The sequence below is a fragment of the Rhinoderma darwinii genome, chromosome 5 (assembly GCF_050947455.1).
Source record: "Rhinoderma darwinii isolate aRhiDar2 chromosome 5, aRhiDar2.hap1, whole genome shotgun sequence".
NCBI lineage: Eukaryota > Metazoa > Chordata > Amphibia > Anura > Rhinodermatidae > Rhinoderma > Rhinoderma darwinii.
This window is the reverse complement of record NC_134691.1, coordinates 235607815-235627605: the sequence shown is the minus strand read 5'-3', so window position 1 is coordinate 235627605 and position 19791 is coordinate 235607815. Positions and strand designations below refer to the sequence as shown.

General features: G+C 42.0%; 1 protein-coding gene across 2 annotated transcripts in view; it reads right to left on the bottom strand.

The window, feature by feature from the left end:
• The window catches only part of DDC (dopa decarboxylase), a 245101-nt gene that overhangs the window by 121686 nt on the left and 103624 nt on the right, over positions 1 to 19791 (bottom strand). For both annotated transcript variants that reach the window (XM_075828537.1, XM_075828538.1), the window contains exons 5-8: positions 11964 to 12098; positions 4462 to 4605; positions 1975 to 2041; positions 507 to 601 (exon numbers count right to left, since the gene is read on the bottom strand). In XM_075828537.1, coding sequence (XP_075684652.1) covers positions 507 to 601; positions 1975 to 2041; positions 4462 to 4605; positions 11964 to 12098 — 441 coding nt within the window. The remainder of the gene's footprint in view (positions 1 to 506; positions 602 to 1974; positions 2042 to 4461; positions 4606 to 11963; positions 12099 to 19791) is intronic.

The following is a 19791-nucleotide window of genomic DNA, read 5'->3' as shown; positions in this document are numbered from 1 at the left end:
CTTCTAAAGTGCACGTAACCTTTACATGTCTTGAATAGAGAACATGGATAAATATGCCTAATATTTAAAGGGGTACTATGGTTTTAACAAATAATAATTAAAGTTATACACTGTACTTACTAAAAAAAAATCTGTACCAATGACTCATGGTTATCAAGGAATCTGCGTGCAGTCATTAAATAGAAACTTTCAGTCCGCTCCCAGGAAATAAACTTTGTTCTGATCATTTGATGGACACTAGAAGAAACAACTCTGATAACTGTACTGTAACTCTTATCAGTCCTGCACCTGTGTCCATCACATGATCAAGGAGATTTTTATAACTGGAAATAAACAATTAGGGTTCCTAATGAATGACAGCAAGCAGAGATCATGTGAAATGGATACAGAAATATTGGAAAATTAAAAAAACTTTTCATTATACAAAGAAGAACATATTTGCGGACACCGGAATACCCCTTTAACTCTACAAAATTAGTGATATCTTGTACTTTAGCTATACTCACCTCCACACCTCTCATAAGATATCGGAACTCTGGACAAATAAAGGCACTTCCTGCGTATGCAGCATCAACGTGCAGCCATATATTTTCTGCATTACCTGTAGATGAAAAGCTGGTGTTGCATAACTACATATATTGGATAAATGCAATTGGGTAAAAAATTTAATTATGAGACGTGTCTACAGCCAACACAGCAAGTGACAGCATGTAATCCGAATGATCGTTGCAAGGATTAAGGCCAGGAGGCATCTATTAAAATGAGGTATTTGTGGACGGAGTTGTGGTGCAGCATTTAAAGAGGCTCTGTCACCACATTATAAGTGCCCTATCTCATACATAAGGAGATGGGCGCTATAATGTAGGTGACAGCAGTGGTGTTTATTTAAAAAAATGATCTATTTTCACCACTTTATTAGCTTTATTTGCGTAATGCCCAAGTGGGCGTGTTTTTACTTCAGACCAAGTGGGCGTTGTACAGAGGAGTGTATGACGCTGACCAATCAGTGTCATGCACTCCTCTGTACAACGCCCACTTGGTCTAAATCTAAAATCGCTATTAAAGTGGTGAAAATATATAGTTTTTTTAAAATAAAAAGCACTGCTGTCACCTACATTATAGCGCCGATCTCCTTATGTATGAGATAGGGCACTTATAATGTGGTGACAGAGTCTCTTTAACTGGATTCCAGCATGGCCTGTTTTTCCTAAGGCCCTGTTCACACAGTTTTTTGTAGGCAGAAAATTCTGCCTGGAAAAATCAGCTCCGTTTTTTATTTTCAGTGGTTTTGCAAAACAGGCGTTTACGTGAATTCTGCTGCCTTTTTTGGCACATATTTTGTACCTCTTCAATAGGCAAAGGGAAAAACCGCAAGCGTTTTTTGCCATAAAATGTGTAGAAAAAAAAATCAAAAACCGCTGAGGGTGTTTGCTGTGTTTTTTTACATCCCCCATTAATTTGCGTTTGCGGAAAAAAAAACGCCTGCACCTTCTATCGAAATCAATGGGAGGCAATTTTGGCAATTTTTTGACATGGTTTCCTTGCCAAAAACTGCGTAAAAAAACCTCAATTTGAACAGGGCCTAAAGATTAGCGACTATAATACAGCTATCAGATTCTACTGGGCACGGAGAAATGTAGCTCAACATTAAAGGAGTATATTCAGTTGGCACTGTTTGAATATCTGGACCATGCTATCAACCAGAGTATCCAATGTACAGCTCTTCTAAAGATACTATGTTGGGTTTTCCTAGTAAAATGACAATCCTGGAATATAACACAGAGGATGATAGCTGACAGCACCTATTGAGTCATTTGTGTGGTTATACAGGTCTTTGTCTATAGAATAGGCTTCAATAGAACTACGTGAACCAGGTATACAGTAAAATCTTATCCAATTTGGCAAAAGTAATCAGCTCATTACTAAAACACTGTATAATATTAAGTGCTGTAATTAGATTGTATTGATGCTTACAGATAGGCCCCAGTTCCATTAAGTTGTCAAAAGAACATGATGATGTTGTCCCCAAGGTGGCACATACCTGCAAAAATAGCAATTGACATGCGTTTGGTTTGGTTCAACATTCACGTGTTAATATTGATAATCTTGTTGTATGCTTATATTTTAATGATTGTGTCATGTTTCACAATATTTCAGGGACAACTTTTTCTATACATTTTTGTGTACCCCCTGAAAAGCATAGGCTGCTCACAAGCTTGTGAAATGTAAAACATAAAATAACCAAACAGATTATCTCTACTAGTAGACACATCAGGATCTGTATTCCCTTAAGAGTGGATATAATAAAAGAAAGGGTAAAAACACGTAAGAAGAGTAGCATACTTTCTCACATAAGATCCTATGCTACAGTGTAATTCCAGTTTCATTAGAGGCTCTGTCACCAGATTCTCAAATCCCTATCTCCTATTGCTTGCTTGCTAGAACGATGTGCAGCCACATACACAAGTGTCCTGATAATGAATACACATGACCTCCAGCCTGGACGTCATGTGTATTCAGAATCCTGACACTTCTGAATCTTTTCTGTGAGATTCCAGCAAGCCACGCGTAATCTCGCGAGATTACGAGGTAAACGAGATTTTGTTTCCCTTGCTGGAAATCTCACAGAAAAGATTCAGAAGTGTCAGGATTCTGAATACACATGACGTCCAGGCTGGAGGTCATGTGTATTCATTATCAGGACACTTGTGTATGTGACTGCACATCGTTCTAGTAAGAACGTGATGCTGCAGTGTAAATGAATGGAGAGGAGTGCATGATGCTGATTGGTCACTGATTCGTCAGCATCATACACTTCTATTCACAACGCCCAGTTACTAAAACAAGTAAACACGCCCAGTTAAAAACACAATACACGCCCAGTTGGACATACGAAAAAAAACACGCCCAGTTGTCCATTTCAAAGCTCATTTGCATATATATATAAAATAGCTCATAACTTGGCCAAAAATGAACGTTTTTAAAAAAAAAAAAAAAAAAACTTTACTGTTCTCTACATTGCTGCGCCGATCACATGCAATAGGAGATAGGGATTTGAGAATCTGGTGACAGAGCCTCTTTAAATGTTGGTGAATTGCCCTTAAAACGTGGGAGTATGAAATAATTTACCTACTTTAGATCTGATGTTCAAGGTAAAGTAGATTAAAATGTATGCATACTAAGTTTAATGCTATTTTACCGATCATTTATTAAAAACCATTGGCTGTGTGCTTTATACCACTCCAGCCAATGACAGGCATTGCGCACAGTTACCTCAGGCCTAAGGGTGACTTCTTAGCAGTGAAATAAACACTTTGGGGGACATTTATCAAGCAAAGTCCATTTAAAAACGAGTGCACATGTCTTGCCCCTGGTTTATTATGTGTTTTAGAACTGCCTCACTAGACCGTTTTGAAAAAGTATTTAGGAAAGGAGGGGATGGCCAAGAGTCGGGAGGGGGTTGGACTTGACGGACCGGTGTCTTTTTTCAACCTTATTATCTATATACCTATCAAATGCACCATATTTATTAATAACACGGTCCATTTTTTTGGCTAAAATATTGTTGTACAGTAAACGAACCAAGAGATAGACACTTTTCTGTTCCTTAGGCTAAGATGTCTGGCAAGATGCACCACATTTATCACACGGCGTGTGTCACAGTGATAAATTTGGCACAGTTTCTATCTTGTCTAGTTTTATACGGTCTCATTTTAAGACCGTATTATAAATTCTCCTCTTCATGTACTGATGTTACTTCCACCGGCAGTTTAACACACGAATGCTGAAACATTGTTTTTAGACAATATGGGGCAGATTTACTTAGACTAGTGCTTCATATCCTAATCTGAATTCAGACTTAGCTAGAGCAAAATACGCACTTCTTAGTAAATTTGTTCATCTTTGGCGGTCTGTGCAACAAATGTTGAAATCTACGTCTGCTACGAGCAGGCATAAATTAGCACTATAATTTATTCCAGTTTCTGGCATAAATTATAGTAAATCTGTTGGTGGGTCACCACGACCGGCTAACTCCAGCGTGTGCCAAAATGTGAGACTATTTATAGCCACAAAAGTGGTGTAAAACCATTAATGAATTCCCACTATGTGTTTCAGCACTTGATGGTCCCATTCTGTGAGCTTGTGGTGGCTACCACTTTGTAGCTTAGCTGTTGATACTCTTAGACAACAACTGTTCTATGAGCATCTCCGGCAGGCCACTAATTGACTTTAGGCAGGTAATACGTGGAAGTCACTATTATACTTCTAATGTATGTCTACGAAGTTTGATTGGCTTTATTTTATGTACTTGCAACAAAGATATTGGCCGAAATGGTTTAACCCACTAATCAGAATGTCTATTTCACATACTTTTCACGATAGATAGATAGATAGATAGATAGATAGATAGATAGATAGATAGATAGATAGATCAATAGATAGACAGATAAATATACTTACAAACACTGGGATAAGCCCTTCTGCCTTGTCTTTCTCTAAAGTCCTCTGGAGAGCCTGTCCACGAGCTACAAAGTTCTCGTCTGACTGAATCTTCTTCATTCTCACCCCACTGATTAGTCCAGCCCGTTCCACAGACGAGTGAGCCTGCCGTTAAACATCTTGATTTCAGTCTTTGAAATGTTTTTTTTTTTTAAAAACATGCGTTCGGTAAAAGTAAAACATGATTTTAATGGGAACATTTTATCATAAATTTATAGCATAGATGAATTGCTGACCAGGATCTCCGCAATCACTAGAACTTGTATAATGTGAACCTACTGTACACAGGCACTGTGCCGATCAGCAAGTTATTGCATATCCTAGCTACAGTATATGTGATAACTCAATGTAGTGGGAGAACCACTGCTTTAGTGACTTAAAACCATAGAACCTCTTCGAGGCCGGGTCTACACGTGACGTAGACGCTGCAGATTTTTTTGTGTGGAAAATCTGCAACGTTTACAGAAGCAGCAAAGTGGATGAAATATGAACAAATGTCATCCTCATGCTGCGATTAAAAATCTGCATAGAATATGTGTGTAAATTGACCTGCGGTGCAGATTTAAAATCCACATCATGTCAATTTATATTGCAGAATCGCAGCAGATTTGTTGCAGATTTTCTCTACTGAGTTCAATGGGGGAAGTCAAAATCTGCATCAAGAGCCCATTGTTGCGGAGCTTACTGCAGATCAGCTGCGTAGGCTATGTATCCGCAGCAAAATTCACAAATAAAAAACATGTCATAGTTTTACATAAAAAAAACACTTTACTCACCCTTTCTTGTACTCCCATCGCATCACGTACCTGCTCCCCCCGCTGGTTTCCGTACAGCGGCCTTCTATGAGGATGTTTGATCACATGTGACCGCTGCAGCCAGACAGATCTGACAAAACATCATCACAGGAGGAGGTTTGCATATTTTGTCCGTTGATTCCGCAGCGGTAAACCCACCAGAAAATCTGCACCTTAAAATTTACGATTTGGTGTGGATATTATGACGAATAACCCTGGGGTTTCTGGGTCGGATTGGCTGTGGAATTTCCTGCAACAAAACCTACCCATGTGAACATACCCTGTGTATGGGGCTTTATACTGTAAATGCAACTTTTAAGAATTTCTGGGATGTGTAGTTGACATACAAATATTTAGAAAGTCAAAGTTAATATACTTGTATTCCTTTGTGTTTTCTCATCTTTATCATGTGTCACTGGAAAAGGATAATGGTACTCGACCCTTGAAGAGTAACTCATTTCTAATGTGAGTCAGTATCCCCTGACATTCTGCAGTCTGTATGAGCTGTCATTTCCCATTTCTTATCAGCGTTTCTGTACAAAGACCAATTCCCTCAACAAGTGCCCTGCAGCTAGAAGGAGGATGGACGGGGCAGCTGCCCTTTCAGGAAATAAAACCAAAGCAATTTCTTTATGGCCTAAAGCAGTGTAAATATACCCCGCTTAATCCTACTTGTTATTACACAGGAAGTCTGCAGGACCTAATGTACTCGACTTTATCCCCACATCATAGCTTTTATATTTGACCAGTGTCCGTGAAATAGACTTTAATAAGCTGCTGACATTTTAGAAGCACATTTATTTTTATTTGAATAATTATTATATTAAAGTTACCGATGAACTGAGATCGACATGAAAAAAAAGTGCGTACTACAAAAACAATGCTACTTTGAAATATGCTGTGTGCAATTTTATGCTCCTTGTATATTTATTTTCTAATTTTGCTTGACAAATTAAAAAAAACATACATTAGAAATGTGCATATGGGGCCAATGTACGTTTAAAAAAATAAAATCTATGCAGTGTCGTATCATGCGTAGAGAATGGCTGCACATGCCACCCGTCACCTCTTTTGGCATATCCAAATAGAGCAAAATGGGCAGCAATTCAGCACAGTTACTATAAAAACAACACTGCGATTCATAGCCAGGGTATAGACCTTGCCTCTTTCTGTATGAAATTAGAGATTTTTTGCAACAATTCATGTTATTAGTTCACGTTATTGCATTATTTTTTGTTGAGAAAAAAACGGGGATTTAAAAGGGAGTATACCTTCTTTTTGTATTTTATACCATATTCAGCTGCATTGAATTTTTTTTTTACGAGGCTGGAAAATACCTTTATCCTGGGTTCCACGGGTCGGATAAAAAGCTGCTTAAAAGTTCAGTGTATCCCACCCTGGAACTCGCAGGGAATTCTGGCCGAAAAACCGCACCAAATTGTGGTGCAGTTTCTCGGGCAAAATGTCTGCTGCGGAAAGCAGCAATTTAAAACAAAAACTATACTTATCCCGCCCGGTTTCCCTAGTCATGGTGACGCATCCCTCTGTTGCCCGGCCTCATGGGATGACATTTTATCCCATGTGACCACTGCAGCCTGTGATTGGCTGCAACAGTCACATGGGATAATACGTCACCCCAGGAGGCCAGCCTGGACAGAGAAGTATAGATATCTAGGTAACTGTAAGCTTTTTTTTTTTTCTAAATTGTGATTTTTCCTACAGAAAGGCAGCCTTTCCGATGCAAACATCACAACATTTGCGATTTTTTTGTGGGCTTTACTCCCTCACTGAATTCAATGGGGAAAAGCAGCAACAGAAAAGCAGCGTATCCGACCTGGAACCCGCAGTACATTCCGTCTGAAAAAAATCGCACCATTGTGGTGCAGTTTTTCGAACGGAATTTCCGCTGCGGAAGAAAGTACTTATCCCTTCCATCTTCTCTGAGCGTAGTCCGGCCTCCTACGATGAAGTTGCAGGCCATGTGACGCTGCAGCCTGTGATTGGCTACAGTGTTCACATGGAATGAAAGGTCATCCCAGGAGGCCAGACTGCCGGAAGAAGAGGACGTTCTGGGTAAGTATAATTTTTTTTTCGTTTTCTGGAGTTGCGATTTTTGCGGCGTAAGATTTAGGAAATGTCATGCCCACGCTGCGGAAAAAAAACACATTAATAAATTGACCTGCGGTGCGGAATTTAGTTCCACAGCATTTCAACTTATGCTGCGTTTTTGTTGATTTTCTGTTGGGGGTTTTCCCCATTGAATTCAATGGGGATGCAAAACCAGCAACAGAAAGCCAAGTGTTGCGAATTTTATGGCGTAATCGCAGCGATTACGCTGCAAAAATCACAACTCCGGAAAACAAGAAAAAAATAAATCTTACTTACCCAGAACGTACTCCTCCTTCCTGAAGTCCGGTCTCCTGGGATGACGTTTCATCCCATGTGACCGCTGCAGCCAATCACAGGCTGCAGCATAACATGGCCTGCAGCATCATCGTAGGAGGCCGGACTACGCACAGAGAAAATGGAGGGGGTAAGTATGAGCGCTTTCTTCCGCAGTGGAAATTCCGTTAGAAAAACGATTTTTCAGAAAGGAATGTACTGTGGGCTCCAGGTCGGACACGCTGCATAATTTTTACGCATTATATCCGACCAGTGGGAACCTGTCCTAAATTGACATGCTGCGAATTAAAAAACCGCACCCCAGGTCAATTTATGAACTTTTTTTGGCTGATTTTTCACGCAGCGTGTGGATGAGAATTGTTCAAATCTTATCCACTTTGCTTCTATTGTACTACGCTGCGGAATTTCCGCAATGAAATCCGTTGCCGAAAATACGCAGTGTTTATGCTACGTGTGGACATTCCCTTAAGGTTTTTTCCAGGCAGGCTGCTACGGCACGAAAAACACAATGTTTAAACCACTCCTCACTTTAAAGTTTAAAGAGGCTCTGTCACCAGATTTTGCAACCCCTATCTGCTATTGCAGCAGATAGGCGCTGCAATGTAGATTACAGTAAAGTTTTTATTTTTTAAAAACGAGCATTTTTGGCCAAGTTATGACCATTTTTGTATTTATGCAAATGAGGCTTGCAAAAGTCCAAGTGGGCGTGTTTAAAGTAAAAGTCCAAGTGGGCGTGTATTATGTGTGTACATCGGGGCGTTTTTACTACTTTTACTAGCTGGGCGTTCTGACGAGAAGTATCATCCACTTCTCTTCAGAACGCCCAGCTTCTGGCAGTGCAGACACACAGCGTGTTCTCAAGAGATCACGCTGTGTCGTCACTCACAGGTCCTGCATCGTGTCGGACGAGCGAGGACACATCGGCACCAGAGGCTACAGTTGATTCTGCAGCAGCATCTGCGTTTGCAGGTAAGTCGATGTAGCTACTTAGCTGCAAATGCTGATGCTGCTGCAGAATCATCTGTAGCCTCTGGTGCCGATGTGGCCGACACGATGCAGGACCTGGGGCAGGAAGTGAGTGACGTCACAGCGTGAGCTCTCGAGAACACGGCTGTGTCTGCACTGCCAGAAGCTGGGCGTTCTGAAGAGAAGTGGATGATACTTCTCGTCAGAACGCCCAGCTAGTAAAAGTAGTAAAAACGCCCCGATGTACGCACATAATACACGCCCACTTGGACTTTTACTGTAAACACGCCCACTTGGACTTTTGCAAGCCTCATTTGCAAAAATACAAAAATGGTCATAACTTGGCCAAAAATGCTCGTTTTTTAAAAATAAAAACGTTACTGTAATCTACATTGCAGCGCCTGTCTGCTGCAATAGCAGATAGGGGTTGCAAAATCTGGTGACAGAGCCTCTTTAAATGGAGCCTAACAGCAACAGAGCGACACATGAAGCATTAACCAAGTTATAGGATTATCAATGCCTAGAGTTTATTGAGTTATTGAGGTGACTAATATAACAAACCGTTCTACTGGGCAGGAATAAGAGAAAAATTACAGGAAGTGGTTGATAGCGGAGAAAATTCAGATATTCAATAAAAATCCTAGTGGCTACACCTGTTCCTGTTAAATATAGCAAAATGCCTCCAGGGAAAAGAAGGGCTTTTCTAGTAACAAACTGATCCAGCATTCACTTTGCTTTCCGGTTATTACATTTATGGCATTGAGAGTGATAATTAATACTGATATGGTGAAAGTGGCTTCTAATAGATGCCTCAAAGCAGCGTCCTGCATCAGTTCCGCTCCAAGAGAAATGAAGGATTCACTGATTTAGATTTACAGCAACCCAATGACAGAACAAACTAATAAGATGTTCTGTACATCATCAACAATTTTTTTTAAAGATGTTGTCCTGTTTTGGGTGGTACACTCTTTGTTCATTTTGCAAATAAATGGAAAATTAGGCATTTCACAGCACCCATTGATTAATTTTGCCAATTAATTTAAATGGATGATGGTAGTCCACCAGAGCGGAGAGGTACTCCTTGGGCCCCATGCACACGAACGTGTTTTTGCGTTCGCAATTCCCCCGAAAACTCACGGGAGAATTGCGGACCCATTCATTTCTATGGGCCCATACACACTATCCGTGTTTTCACGGGTTCCCGCATGTCCACAAATCCGTGCCGCATAAACTCAGGACATGTCTTATTACGGCCCGCAAATTCGATGCGGACATGCCCATAGAAGTCAATGGGCCCGTGGAAAATGCGGATACACCTCCGTGTGTCAACCGCAGTTTGCGGATTTTCGGAAGTGTTGCTAGGCGACGACCGGGAATGAGTTCTGTCTTTGTGAAGGCTGGAGAGAGTGCAGAAAAGCAGCAGAGAGCAGCATGGCTTCTATGATCAGCGTTGAGAAGTTAATCATCCTGGTCCAGCACAAGCCCTTTCTATGGGATAAGCGCCTGGAAGAGTATTCTGACAGGAATCTAAAAGATCTTGCCTGGCAGGAGGTCTGCGATGAACTGTATCTGTCAGAGTGGGAGAAGGCAACAAAAGCGCAAAAGAAACGCATGGGTAAGTTTCACACCTTGATGCTGTTTGTTATTTTTTAAAGGGTACTTCTGTCATGTCATAGTGACATGTCTTAAGTTTTGATTGGTGGGGGTTGGATCACTGAGACACCCACCAATCGCTGAAACGAAGCTGCAGAAGTGCACGTGAGATTGCTTAGTTTGTGCGATTAGTGGGGTTCTCATGGTTCGGACCACCACCAATCAAAATCTGACATGTCACAATTAGGGTATGTGCACACGTAGTGACCAAAAACGTCTGAAAATACAGAGCTGTTTTCAAGGGAAAACAGCCTCTGATTTTCAGACGTTTTTTGAGCAACTCGCATTTTTCGATGCGTTTTTCGCGCCGTTTTCGCGGCGTTTTTTACGTCCGTTTTTGGAGCTGTTTTCATTGGAGTCTATGAGAAAACAGCTCCAAAAACGTCCAAAGAAGTGTTCTGCACTTCTTTTGACGAGGCTGTAATTTTACGTGTCGTCTTTTGACAGCTGTCAAACGACGACGCGTAAATTACAGGTCGTCGGCACAGTACGTCGGCAAACCCATTCAAATGAATGGGCAGATGTTTGCCGACGTATTGGAGCCGTATTTTCAGGCGTAAATCGAGGCATAATACGCCTCGTTTACGCCTGAAAATAGGTCGTGTGAACCCAGCCTTAGGGCACGGGCAGACGTGGTGGAATTGCTGTTGAATTCAATGCAAAAACTGAAATCTGTGGCAAGTCCGCTGTCTTTTCTGCAACGTTTGAATTACCTGTCAAATATGCAAATGTTGGTGCAGATTTGTTGCATAAATGCCCCAAATCTGCACCAACATTTTCAGTGGAAAAACTCTACCACGTATGGTCGTGCCCTTACATTTCAGAAGTTCGAGTAACGTTACACTTCAAATATGTTGATCTGTGATTTTTTTATTTTATCTCAGAGTTGACTAGTTGACTTCTAAAGGGGTTGGGACAAGCTTTTGACATCATGTTGTACCTGGGCTTTTTTTTTTTATCCGCATTTTGCGGATTACATACGGATGAACTGCGGAGGACATTTCACGGAACACGGTCCTGGAATTTGCGGACCAGAAAAACACTACGGTCGTGTGCATGAGGCCTTACAGTTAATAGAGAGAGAAACCGCCTTTATTCTACCTCCGAATACCCTAATAGGGCAATCTCATCATCGCTAGGATATATGTCATTACATTTGGATCTGCAGGGGTCTGATCTCTGGGACCCCCACTCATCCTCAGAAGGAAGGGACAACGGCCTTTTTGGAATTTCTCATGGAAAGAGGCACTTCCAGCCACCCAATGTGAAGGGAACTGCAACATAGCTCCATTCGAGTGAATGGGACTGTGTTGTAGAACCCTATCGGGAAAATGAGTGAAGGAGCCATAGCGCTTAACTAGCGTTGCTGCCCCTTCATTATAAGGATAGTGCGGTCCAGATAGGTGAACCCTCGACATTTAGTAAGTGATAGCATATCCTACCAATATGCCATTCCTTACTTTAGTGGGAAAACCCCTAAGAGGGTTTTTTTCTACCGGTCACTCACTTGAAAGTAATTTGCAGTGTTAGAAATGTATCCTGTTTATTGCTTGGGTAAAGTCTATCTTTGGCCATCATTTTTTTTACCATATTCTATTATTATTATTATTATCTTACAGTATTTTCTCTTATAGTCCTATAACAAACCTGGTCAGAAGTATAAGCTACCATACGACTGATAATTTCTGCTTCACTTAAATCAGGTTTTTCAGCCTGCAGTCGCCTTGTAATCTTGGTCCTGGCTGCTAGCAGAGCCATTAATGTTGCTTCACTTGCAGTACCCTAAGAAAGAAAGAACATAATTATAATCATAATTTATAATTTTGTCCTAATGTCTCCCCCTCTTGGTAAAGCAGCAAAGTGAATGAGATATAGCAAATCCCAGCCACATGCTGCGGGAAAAAAATATAATAAAGTGTGAAAAAGTCGCAGAAAAGTAATGCGGAGAAGTCGAACTGTACACAATATTCCATGTGCGATCTTACTAGAGATTTATAAAGTGGTCGACCTATGTTCTCGTCATGTGCATTTATGTCCATTTTGATGCACTCCATGATCTTATTTGCCTTGGCAGCAGCTGCCTGACACTGGTTGCTACAGTTAGGGCCAATTCACACGAACATGAATAACGTCCGTGTGCTGCGCATGGAAATCACACGCAGCACATGGACCCATTGAAGTCAATGGGGGCATGAAAACCACGCACCGCACATGGATGCACATTCGTGTGCGGTGCGTGATCTGCGCATCAATTCGATTGAAAATAAAAATAAATGAAAAATATGTGCTTTGCGAGTGCGTGAATAACACATGCCACTCGCAAAGCACACTGATGCATAACGTAGCACACACGGACCAGATTCAAACGTATTTCACGGGCGTGAATCTGATACGCTCGTGTGAATGTAGCCTTAATTTTACCATCAACTAAGTCCTTTTCCATGCCAGTATTGCCCAGTATTTTCCCATTTAGCTTGAAATGGTGATATGTATATGTATAATGCTGAACTTCAGAGAACTGGTGGGTGTTTTCTGAAATCGACCACCATGGACATCAACAGAACTTGTCCTTCCCCTGGCTGTAGTCATAAATCACAGCCATAATGAAGCAGAGTTAAGAAAAGCAGAGTTCTCACAATGCTATACTCTTTGATAACAGGAAACCAGCAGAATTTTAATATTAAACTCAAAACAAAATGAGAAAATAATTTTTTACCAAGATACTAAACATGATTTTATGTAGTAATGTGTGTGAAATATTGTCCCAAAGCAGAAATATCCTTTGAGTTGTGTGTGATCTCAACTCATTGAAAGCTGAAACAATGATTTTTCCATATTTACCTCTCTAATAACAAATTCTATGCTCCAATTGGAATAGACAATAGAGAGCACGGTCTCTGCAGATATTAGTATCAGGTTTATCAAGCACTGACATCAACTCCATGATAATTTAATGTCTGCTGACGACAGCATCAGAGGATTTGAGATATTTAATGAAAGACTTATCATGGATCCTCACAAAAGATCTTTTCGGACAAAATATATTACATGAAAGCGACCCATTCATGTATCCCTTAAAAGCAAGCCCAAAGAGTAGCTTTTGTGTATTCGTGTATTTCTATGTTTGTTATGTATACACTGTTGAGAGAGATAACCTAGACATTTTTTTTTAAAAAGGAGGAAATTAGCTCTGTCTGATAAGATAGTTGGCGTTAGGAAAACAGTAACGTCACAAATTGAATAGCACCATTGTGGGTGTGGATAGAAAGATAAACTGACCATACAATATAGATTTTTGATGGCCAAAAATGAGAATTTAGACCATTTTCTTCGAAATGTTGGTACCGTTTTCTGACACAAACGAGCGTGACACACTGACACATGCCGACCAAAGGAAGATAACTGTGGAAAAGTTCATCAGCCGTTGCAAAAACATGAAAATTAGTTCATGTCAAACAACAGATGTGCGCCATATCAAACAAAGCACAGACCAGGCCACAGTCCATCGACCAGTGATTTGTCATTGTATCCTGTGGCATTGTCGTCCAGAACAACCTTCACAGACCAATCCTGAACGACAAGTGGTCAAGAAAACGTCCATGTAAAATCACTAGTGCATAACCAGCAATAGATAGATAGATAGATAGATAGATAGATAGATAGATAGATAGATAGATAGATAGATAGATAGATAGATAGATAGATAGATAGATAGATAGATAGATAGATAGATAGATGATAGATAGACAACATTTTGGTTTTTAGTATCCAAGGGGAAAGGGAGCAGGCTTCATCCTTCTAGTCTCCAGTCCGAACTTCCCGCTGCTGCGTTTTTACATGCACATCTCATGCTGGGACAGAAGCCACTACTTACAGCATATATGGAGCATGTAAAGCATTGATGGAGATTTCCGAAGCAAAATCTGCCAAAACACTATTGTGAATTACAGCAACAAATTAAGTAGTACGCAAAGTTATTATGTATCTTTCAACAATTATATGCCTTTCTCGATAACTTTGAAAAAAGTTTTAAAAAAAAAAAAAGAGTAAATGATCCCCTAATGTAAATGATAAGAATATTAGGAAGCACCAAGGAGTCCCATGACCATATAAACGTAAGTATAAGTTTATACAGGTCTTGGAACATGACAGATCACGTCTGCGGGAAGTTATAAGTATTGACTTTGTAGCTTCTCATGTTTATGTAAGGCCTCGTGCACATGGCCATATTACGGCTCTGCTCCACCTTCAAGCTGTACAGAGCTGTAATATGACTCCCATAGAAATGTATGCCTCTAATTTCATACAGTATCAAACATATTCTAACGTATGCAGCCGCAGGCCAGATTACAGACAGCCATTGTCGCTGCAACACCAATACCGGATACCTCAGAACCCTATGGTTATATACTAGTAAGTTTGATTCTTTAGAACCACATAAGTTCTGGTAGATTCAGCCGTAATACGGACTTCAAAATGTGGCTGTATTACAGCCGTCTATATGGGCATCATATGGCACCACACGATTATTGGTTGATAAGAAATTACATGTTATTCCTTACTATATTTAAATATTCCAAAAAGCAAACAAAGAAAAAATTCTAGTGCATTTTCTACAAGAAGAAATTACGATTAAAGTCGATATGGGTCCCATCTTATACAAGGCCCTTATGTAGCTGCATTGATTACACATGTCATATGTCAGGATTGCATAAACACAACATGAGGCATTCAACAAATGACACGTGCGATTTCCATTTTTATTTATTTATTATGACCTCTTCCCCTGTTGCACTACATGAATAGCATTATGGTCATTTTTTTTTTGTGACACTCCTAATAATAGTGCACTATTCTTCTCTGCTAAAATGCTATAACCCAGCAGTGACTAGTGACTCTGGTATTATACACAGTCACTTTAGTGTGGACAGCGCAGAATAACGGATATACACAGGAATGCCAATAACTTTACAGTATATGTGATTAGAATTGTGAACTGTAAAGTAGCATATCTATCTATATCTTCCTATTAAAACTTGATTGGCTTTTTGCACAAATTGGAAATAGTAAATGGAGACTAAGTATTTTTTAAAAATATTTACCGTTGCCAATAAATTGAAGTGTTTCATAGAAATTAAAGAGTTAATTGAAGTTGCTATGGCAAAGACAGCAGCTGTAGAATTCTGCCGTCCATGGAGCGCTTTCTTTCATCTCTCATTTCAAGTGCTGCCTCAGACACAGCAGCTGATAATGATGCCTCGGAAAGATTCAGCTTTTCAAATGCAATTACATGGCAATTTTCACAGGCAATAGTTTACCAACAGCGCAATTACAGCTTGGCTCAGTAATATGCTTTTAGCCTTTTCCAGTCACACAGCGTTTAGGATTGTGCCCTCTTGTACGTTCAGGAGAGATAGAAAATCGATAATATAAAATGTCTTACAAGACACAACACCACGTTGGAGACTCGCTTGTTTTCCTAAATGTCAATTATTTTGGTGTCACCGGCTTTTACTGATAATTAACATCTCCTGGTAGAAAATAAAATGTTTGTTTTTATTGAAAATGTGATTACATTAAAATCCCGCACTTAGTACGGATGTTAACAAATGCATAGTAAATTATAGTGTAGCGCAGTCTGGTTGTGGACCTTCATATCAAAATTTTCACATTGTGTAAGTATTGTGAGCCCGGAGCTAGGCAAAGCTCATGACGGGTCTGGGCCTGCAAGGGGCTAACTGGATGGGTATTATGACTATAGCCTGGTGGGAGGATTTGAGTTAGGAATGTGGCTAGGGTGCTGGGAACATTGGTGGCAGAGTCTAGGGGGTATACATAGGTGGTAGGTAGGGAAGCCATTTTATGGCTTGAAAAATGTTGTTAGGAGAGGGTGCTAGCAGCCAGTTAGAGAATTCTGCAGTGGGGTTTTTTGTGTAGTTTAGGGCCTAGTGGTTTGCTATGAAGGGGTTGGAACTGTTGGTAGCAAAGATTAGGGAGCAGGCAGCTGAGAAGGGACATGAGTGGATTCAGGAGCAGTTGGGGCCTCAGCGGGGTCTCCTTTAGGACGTCCCAAAGGGGACCGGTGTTTCAGGCCGCCGGAGCTCCTCAGCCCCTCTATTTCACCGGTTCCCTGGTGCAGAAGGAGGAGTGTCCCCCCCCCTTACCTGATGGCAAGATGGTGGCTGTTGCCAGGCTGGCGGTGCCAGCGGAGAGGAGCAGTCGTGGTCCCACCAATAAGGGTGGTATGAGGTGGGTGGCTGGTCCGCTCGACCGCAGCAGAGTGAGGAGGCCAATGGAGCAGCGGGGGCTCAGTTGGGAGAAGCTTGCTTCAGTGTCGGTTCAGTAGACAGAGACATCTCCTTCCAATCCCCAGCATGGCGGGCTCATTTAGAGAGCCTGCCCGGAGTTCTTCAGGGGGACCTGAGACAGGCCAGGATCATGCGGCTGCTGGCGTGAGTGTTGCTTGCTCTCCTGTAGCACTATCTGCTGGGTGGGAGGCAGGGGAAGGTATTACACCCTGTAGCTTGGGTGTTCTAGCGCCACCATCAGGGCAAAATGTATATTACAGCAGTGGTGGCAGGCCACAAGCTGGACGAGAATGGTATTGCAGCAGTGGAGGCAGGACAGCGCCATCTGTTGGTCAGAATGTATATTACAATTGTGTGGGAGGGCCTGCGCCCCCTGTCGGTCTACCAATGAATGCTGGTGATTTTCCTCAGCTGGCGCCGCCTGGTGGTGACACTGGCCAAATTGCCGGTGTTTTGTCTGTATCTGCTGTTGCAGGTATCGTCTATTGCGGATTGTGGCTTGGAGGCGACCGATGCTTTTCAGCGGGCACTTGGTGTGCCCAGGTCCATCGGTCAGGAGTTGATGTTGGTGGAGTCTGGACGGACGTCCCCGTTAGCGTGCAGCGGCGTGCAGTCTTCTGGTGAGTCACAGCAATTTTGCACCACACACGTACATAATTTTCCTAATAGTAATCAGTCAGCTCAATCTATTTTAGGTAGCGGTTCAAGGGGGATCTGTCACTTACATGTGGGGCCCGGTGTAATTTCTTGGACGGGTTACATCAGCTGTTAGTGTCTGTGGATAGTTCAAGGGTCGCAGCTGGAGGGAGCGTGGTCTGCACAGGGACACAGCGTTGGGGTCTCAAAGAAAGAGCACTGGGCGGGGGTTGATGCCGGTAGCATGTATATTTGCTTTGAGGGGCCGTTAGGGACTCATTTAAAACCAAGGTGAGGTAGAACATTTGGAAGCGGGAGAATTTCGATATTTTTCACATTGTTGCCGTTGAAGCGTTTTAGTGTCGAGCGTTGGGAAAGAGTTAAGGAGCATCGTAAGGAAGAGGATGAGGAGAGGCGGCGGTATCGTTTGATTCCGCCCATATTTGGGAATTGGCTTCAAGCCTTTTCCATCATGGCTAGTGTAGTGAAGGAAAGATATCCGGAAACATTGTTCCGGCTTTGTTTGTTACTTGGATTCTCTTTGCAAGGCTTATGTATGGGGGATCTTCTTGGCTTAAATATGACGTGCAGTTTTGTCAGCGTATGGCAGTCCAGTACTTTGTTTTTTGGGAATCCAACTTGATTCTCAGGCAAGGGAATGTAGGTTACCTGATTCAAAACTTACTGATTTGCGGACATTGGTGCAGGAGGCTCTGGTGAAATCAAAAATCACCCTGTGGTTTCAGCAATGCCTTTTTGGGCAAACTCAATTTTGCCTGTAGTATTTGTAGGCGTTTAGCGCAAGCAACTGCTGGGGTTAGGCGTCCCCACCATTTTATCCGCTTTCGGCATGAGCGCAAGGACGATTTAAGGGTTTCGGATACGTTTTTAATTGATTATAATGGGAGTAACGAATGAGTCGTTGCAGTTACACACAGATGCTCGGGCTCAATTAGTTACGGGGCATATTTTAAAGGACAATGGAGTGTGGGTACATGGCCTTTGTAGTGGAAGGAGTGTGGTTTGATGGGGAACTTGTGTTTTCTGGAGCGGTTTCCAATTCTTGTGGTGGTAGAGAATTGGGGAAACCTGTTGCCTAATCAGTCTGTGGTCTTTTATTGTGATAATATGGCGATGGGGAGCGCTATAAATTGTCAGCTAATTCTCCTCCTGTAATTACGGTGTTGCGTTGGTTGGTTCTTCAGTGTTTGAATGGAACATTTCAGGGCTGTTCATGTTCCGGGCATTGCCAATAACATTGCTGATTCTTTGTCTCTCTTACAGTGGGCGCGTTTTCGGTTGCTGGCTCCAGAGGCGGAGAGGGATCCTGTTCCTTGCCCGAGCATCTCTGGGGGGTGGTTTCGATCGCCTGATACAGTGGGCAAAGAGTTTGCTGGCCCCGGCTATGTTGGATGCCTATACCAGGGTTCGGGTGAGATGTTTCAACATGAGGATTCATGGCATGGTCAATGGGGTTCTTTAAATTGTTTAAAAGGGATGTTTTATTTTTTGTTGTCTCTTATGGAGAGTGGGGCTTCGGCTTTCTCTATTATTAAGTCAGTGGCGGTTCTTTCATTTTTGTTTAAGCTAATTGGGAGGACAGATGTCACTAAACACTTTTTGATAACAAGGGCTCTTCAAGGTTTTCAAAAGGGGTCAGTAAGGCAGGACCAGCGCAGGCCTGTATAATTTGCAATGTTGGAGGACCTTTTTTGTCAATTTGATGGAGTATCCCATTAGGATTATGAACCGCTTTTATTTAAACTGGCTTTTTTTGGGCTTTTTATGCTGCGTTTCAGGTGGGGGAATTAGTTAATCCCTCCAGATGGGTACATATTCAGATGAGAGATGTAGTTCCACGTGAGGGAGGGAGTTTTGAGAATTATGCGGTCATCCCGAAACTGACAAAAAAGGCAAGGATTTGAAATTTGCTGGAGTAGGGCTGGATATTAGGGCTGGGGTGTCCTGTCCAGTGGGATGTTTTCTGAGTTTTATGGCAGTACGTCCTCACGTTTTTTCCTCTTTGCTGGTGCATGCGGATGGTTCAGCTTTGTCCAGACTTCAATTTATTGCTCTTTTTAAAAAATGCATTCAGGGATTGGGCCTTTCACCTCTTGACTACAGCTCGCATTCTTTTCGCATTGGAGCTGCTTCTGAAGCTGCTCGTTTCGGTCTGGACGTTGCATCCGTTAAGTGGAAAGGTCATTAGAAGTCCAGTCGTTTCCGGTCTTATGTTAGGCTGCATTTGTTGGGGTGTTGATGGATTAGTAAGAAGTGCTTACATACGGTCATGCCAATGGCCGCGGGCCGTCAGGTTCACTCACCTCCTGACGCTCGCAGCCATGGAACTGTGAGTGCTTATCCCCATCTCCTCCTTAGGAGACACCAGCGCTCACTTCCGCTTCTCCCGGCCGGGTCCCGTAGGGTGCACACGCACGCTCGTGCCCGCTCTTAAAGGGCCAGCGCACGCACCTGAAATTAGTACTAAATTAGCCCATGAGCATCCTGGACTATAAGAAGGGTCCAGCCCC